Source organism: Benincasa hispida, chromosome 12 (assembly GCF_027475165.1).
Source record: "Benincasa hispida cultivar pf3 chromosome 12, pf3_genome.v1.1, whole genome shotgun sequence".
In the NCBI taxonomy this organism is placed as follows: Eukaryota; Viridiplantae; Streptophyta; class Magnoliopsida; order Cucurbitales; family Cucurbitaceae; genus Benincasa; species Benincasa hispida.
Window position 1 is genome coordinate 3,331,210 of NC_143489.1, and position 6,065 is coordinate 3,337,274.

The window sequence follows — 6,065 nt, forward strand, 5'->3', positions numbered from 1 at the left end:
TATAAGACAATTAAATTTAGGTTTTCTTTTCTTTTTTCTTTTTTTTTTTTCTAATAAAGAAAGGGGGAAAAGGGAACTAAAAAAAAAAAAACTAAAAGAAGTGAAACTTTAATATTGCATTATGATTATGGCAGAAATGCTTTGTTTAACAAAGGAAAAATCCGCACATATTGATGTTTTCGTACAATAATATATACATAAGTACACATATATTAACATATAATAAAAAAGCAATCTTTTTTTAGAATAAGGTATAAATGTAAAATATGTATCAAACTTTAATTTTTGTTCTTTAATATTTAATTTATGGGCTTTTGTGTACTCTTACATTAATTGTTTTTGTATCTTTCAAATCAAATTCACCAACATTTTAAATTCAAACATTGCAAATTGTGATCAATATCAATAGCCTAAAATAGAGAAAGGGATTTCTTTTTGTCCATTGATAATACAAGCAATCTCTTTTATTATATGCTCTCACATAAAGAGTATTCTATAATTCTATGTTGGCAAGATACTATAAGATTTTATGTGAAGTCTACATAAATTTAGATATATATTGATGATATGAAACTTTAGCTCCATATTTAGGACATGATTAGTCCAAAGAGTTTTTAAATCTACTGTGGACTTAACGACTAAGAAACTTCTTACTCTGTAGTCTTCACGACTAAACAACTTCCTAAACTTAATGACTTTTCAAATTAAACAACTCGATTCTTTACCCCAAACATAACATCCTTTATTAAAATTGAAAAATTGATTGTCTTATTCTAACTTAGAGCATAACAACTAACTTGATGTGAGAGAGATCTTTTTCATTACAAAATGGAGACAACTCACTTTATCTCTCCAAGTAAAAATGAAGATTCTATTTATGTTTTTCATTAAAAAGAAGGTAAGAAAAAGAGATAAATCTATTTTTCCACTAAAGAAAGTGAGGTATGTAACGTAATCCTAGATAATAATTCTAAATTAAAATCCAAACAAACATAACTCAACTGACATATATATGTCGATCAAAATGTTTGTAGTACAAATCACCCACACACATGTTGTACTAAAACAAACAAGAAAAAAAAACCTGGGTGTAGCTCGTGCAGCCCCCTACTACACTCAATTGAAAGCTGCCATGTGGTAATAAGTCTTTTTTTAAAAAAAATTATTCAAAAATTATTTTTTTTATGGGTTTGGAATAATAATTTTAAAAACTTCACTTTCTTTTCCTACTCAAAAGATGAGCTTGAGCTTTCCACTAAAAAAGATTTCAACCAGAGATTCCCCCTCTTCTTTTTAAAAAGAGGAGATACCATTATTTCTACCTTTCCTAAATTAATGAAAAAGAGGCAAAGATTTTGAAAGAGATTCCCCAAATCTTTGGGATGAAAGACAATAGAGAAGAGAGACATTGAGATGGACATGACACACAATATGGGCATGGTGCATTATTGTCCCTTAATTTTAAGTACTATACTATTATTTTGAGAACATTTTCTTCATCAAATTTAATAATTTTGTCTAGTTATATAATTGATATTAAATAAACATAATATTATGGCATATAAGTTGTGCTCCTCTCCTATTTCAATTTATGAGTATTATACAATAATAATTATTGTTGTAAATATCATTACATTACACTTTGCACCGCTATAGATAAAAAACTTAGATCTTTGTAAAGCAATGATCAAGTGCAGTCTAGGTTGTATCTAACTCTTGTGTTCCCCACATTTCTACCAAACAAAAAAGAAAATAAATCTTTTATAAAAAAAGTTTTAAAAAAACCACGTGGCAACATTTTATTGGACTATATTTAAGATGTACGAAGATAGATGCATTCAAGGGAGCACTAAATTTTTCTCATCTTTGTAGTGTTATAGTTAATTAATCACTTACACCCACATATATAGCTTAAAATTCACCTAAAATTTTGGGCTTTTTTTTCTTTAAAAAAATTAATTTTCACATCCTCTTTTTGGTTTAAATAACTTCATATTACTAAAAGTCTCCACATAGTAATTTTTTTTTTTCTTAACACACACACACGAGAGTTCCCACATATATGTTGTTTTTTATGTGTTCCTTTAAGAAAGCTAAAAAAGAAAAGTCTCTGGTTTGTCAAAATGCATTTGGAAACCTTCACTAGACAAAAAGAAAGAAAAGAAAGGAATGGAGAACTCAACATGTGGAAAGATTTCAGAGCTTTTTCTTATTATCAGCTGACCCAAATTGAATAAAAATTCAAAAAGAAGGGTTTTCCCCCAAGAAGAAACAATTATTACTCACCACATCTTCTTAGATATATAGATGAAGAGAAACTAATACTCTCAATAATATAATTAATGTCACAAATTTACTCTCTATTTAGTAACCAAATTTGAGAGAAAAAGAGACATTGATCTAATAAACTATGTCCATTAGTAATGTAAAAAGGATTTCAAAGCAAAGTCACCTAATACAAAGGGAGAAAATTAGTCAAATTTGAAAAGTTATATTGATCTAATAAACTAGGGTTCAAAATAAACAAGGTTCTAAGTGTTGTACTAGCTAGCTATAGAATTTGGTTCTTGTTTCTAAATTGTTTTTTTCATCAATAATTCAGTCATTGAACTGATTATATGTTTTTCAAGTTCATCATTTCGTCAATGAATCTTAACCAAAAATAGAGATAAAAGATGGGTTGAAAAAAAATCAGTTTAATGACTGAAATTGAGGAAGAAAACCACTTTGGAGACAAGAATAAAAGAGGTTGAAAGATCCAAAATGTGAATAATGATATGATTCAGCCCTAGAATTTACCATGATCCTCCATCCAACATTCCACTCCAATACCCATTTGAATTATGATCTCCTTGCTCTTTGCCTTGTTCAACTCCATTAGACCCTTGCTTCAAATCCTCAAATGGCAGCTGCATGAGCCTCCCCCCGCCATTGCTCGCCTCCGTCTGGACGATGCCGTAGCCATCGAGAGAGAATCCAAGGCTTGGCTTGAACTGATCATGGAGATCAGGAAACCCTACCGTGTAAACGGAGCCAGGATCGGGGACGACAACAGGCGGCATTGAAACGAAACAATTCAAACCCCTAGAGTTGTTGTTGTTGCTACTCGTCATTCCGGTGAGAAGCTCCATTGCCGAAGGCTGATGCGATGGGGCCGGTGGCGACGACGACACAGCAGAGGCCGATGAGGAACTGGCAATTGTAGGTTTACCACCGACGACAACGATTTCGGAGAGGTTATTGGTGGTGAAATGATGATGATCTTGATGGTTTGAGGGTGGGAAGAACAAGTTGAGATCTTGGGTGGGTTTAGGGTTTTGAGGGAGATCAAGAATTTTCTTGGGAATAGGTTGATGAGATGAAGAAGGTGTGGGAGATGTAGATGTAGATGAAGAAGAAGAAGGTCTCTTGTTCTTCCTTGAGCCTCCACCAACAGGAATATTTCTTAAGGATCCACCTTCAGTCCAATACCTTCTACAAGTTTTGCAAAAGTATCTTGGTTGTGTAAGGCTATAATTATTGTAATAACAAAACTTGGTATTGGTTGAATTACACCTTGGACAATTCAAAGCTTGTTCCTTTTGAGGTCTAATTTTCCTCTCTAAAATTGAAACACTTGGTTTTGGGCATGTGTTTGTCACAATTTCTTCAATTGGTTTCACCACAATCTCCTAAAAAAAAAAGAAAAATCCAATATAATTTACACACAAACAACAAGAAGAGATCAAAAGATATATCTAGAAATTAAACCCCAAGAATGAATGAATGAATCCTAAAGTGATAAAAGAAAAAGAAAAATTAATTATATATATTCGAAGTAAAAAGAAAGATAGACATAACAAAACAACAAATTCAACTAAAGCTGCTTTAAAACAGGTTTCAAGGTTATCTGATCCAAAGAGAAAAAGATACATTTTTTTTTTAATTTTTCAAAAAGAACTAAAACCCCTTTTTCTTTTTGACACAAAATAAAGAGAAAGGACAAAAATGCCAAATGTGCTGAAGAAAGTATCAGTTTTGTCACTGAATATTTTGGGAGAAGTGGAGATCAAACAAAGAGAAACAAAAAAAAAAAAAAAAAAAATCATAGAAATTAAAAAGAAAAGAAAAAAATTGTGTTTGTTTGTTTTGTTTGTGATAGCCATGGCGAAAAAAAAAACCCAAAACCCCACAAAGAAAAAAGATCATAAAGAAGAAGAAGAAGAAGAAAGTAAAATTACCTGTGGCCATTGAGCAGTATCCATGGGAAGTGAAGAAAAAATTAATTAAAGTGGGAAAATTTTGAAGGGTTTTGTTATTTGTTTTATGTTTTTGTTAGAGAGGAAAAAAAAAAAGAGAGTAAAGTTGAAACCTTGAAAGTGGTGAGAGATGATCTAAAAAAGAATGTTTTATTTTATTTTTTTTCCAGATGGTTCATGTGAGAACTTCTCCCTTATCAATTGTTCAAAAACCCTTCCTTTATTTGCTCACTTTCAAACACAAGAGAGAGAAAGTTCATTTATTTATTTATCATTTATTATTCCTTTTATTTATTATATATGTTTAATTATTATATTCTATATTTCCCGAGTTTACAATAATTGTATTGCTATGAGTTAGTGGGAATATTTGTCTACATATATATATATATAATTATGAAACTTTGGTGTGAGTGGGTGTGGGTTAGTGGCCATAACCATTGCAACTTAGATTCTCTCTTTTTTCTCTACCTTATACCATTTTTTTTTCTATTCATAATTGAACTTTTTTCGAATGCTATGTTTTATGACTTTTTACTACAATTAACAATAAATAATTACTGACATCCGATTAAATTTTCATGGACAATATTATGTTTCTTGGACGATACTTTCGATTGGATCTCTAATATGTCTCAAACAATACTTTTTTACTAGCTGAACAATTTTCACTATCGATCTTATTTTTGTTATAGAGTGAATCTCTCTAAGAGTACTTTTTATATATGGATTGAGCAACTCTCTCTAGCTCCCTCTCTCTCGAATAAGACTTCTATTGATTGGGTGATTAAAGAATGATTTTTTAAAGAAAAAGAAAAATCTCTATATGTTTTAGTTATCTCTCTTCCCTTCTCATACCAATTTATTCAAAAAGATTAACCTAAAGATAGTACTTAGTTAGTAATCGTTCTAACATTAATAAACTGTCACACTGTCAAATTTTAAATCGTTTTAATAAATAATTCATTATTGGATAATATCTTCTCTCTCGAATAATATTTATTTATTCACTGGACAACTTTGTTTCGTTTCTTTGATAATATTTTTGTTAGAGAATGGATGTTTCTGATAATACTTTCTCACTAACTAAACAACTCTTTTAACAATACTTTTCTATTGACCAAGCGATTAAATTAACAATTTTGTAATAGGAAAAAAAAATCTCCATATGCTTTAATTTCTCTCTTCCTTCCTCATTGCAATTTAATAAATGAAAGATTAATTTAGTGGTAGTGCTTGCTTAGTAAGAAGTTCTATTTCTTTGTTGTTTTTTTAATCTTCCTCTCTTTCTATCACACTCTATTATTATTTGTATTTAATTTTTGGGCTCTCTCAATCGATTTGGTCGTATTTTCTTGTCAACATAGTTTGTTAACTTTCTTGAAAGTGCTTCTTCTTTTCATTTTGTTTTGTTATATAACAACCTCTGCAAATTACACAACATTCGAGACGGATAAATTTTTTACTTATACTATAATATATTTTTAAGAAAATTTAGGCGTTAGCTAGACTATATCCATCTTTGTGCGACTTAACTAGTTATCCAATAAAAAATATTAAGACACTCAAAGGTAAATAACGTGCTCAATCTTCATTGATCAAAGTTGGGCAAATAGATAGTAATACCAAGAATACATGTGGACTTAAACCACTTGTAACAAACTGTTTAACAAATACAAACAAAACACATGAGAAATACATCTTATTACTTCCCCTCAAGATGACATTAGCATTACAATGTTAAGAATATCCATCTTGGACAATAAACGAGTAAAAGATGATAAGGGAAGTACTTTTGTGAAAATATTAGCTAGCTGATGTTGAGTG

At 30.2% G+C, this 6,065-nt stretch overlaps 1 protein-coding gene across 1 annotated transcript; it reads right to left on the minus strand.

Moving 5' to 3' along the window:
* Positions 1-2,395: 2,395 nt before the first annotated feature.
* Positions 2,396-4,592, minus strand: LOC120068473 (dof zinc finger protein DOF1.8-like). Its single transcript, XM_039020258.2, has 2 exons — positions 4,221-4,592; positions 2,396-3,671 (listed from the first exon to the last, which is right to left on the minus strand). The coding sequence occupies exons 1-2, from the start codon at positions 4,242-4,244 to the stop codon at positions 2,796-2,798; spliced, it is 900 nt and encodes a 299-aa protein (XP_038876186.1). The 5' UTR covers positions 4,245-4,592; the 3' UTR covers positions 2,396-2,795.
* Between the last annotated feature and the right edge of the window lie 1,473 nt (positions 4,593-6,065).

Bases quoted from the DNA above. Each gene is read 5' to 3' on its own strand.
- LOC120068473 (XM_039020258.2), bottom strand. From the start codon at position 4,244: ATGGATACTGCTCAATGGCCACAG. The intron at 3,672-4,220 runs GTAATTTTACTT...TTTTTTTTTTAG, and splicing joins ATACTGCTCAATGGCCACAG to GAGATTGTGGTGAAACCAAT.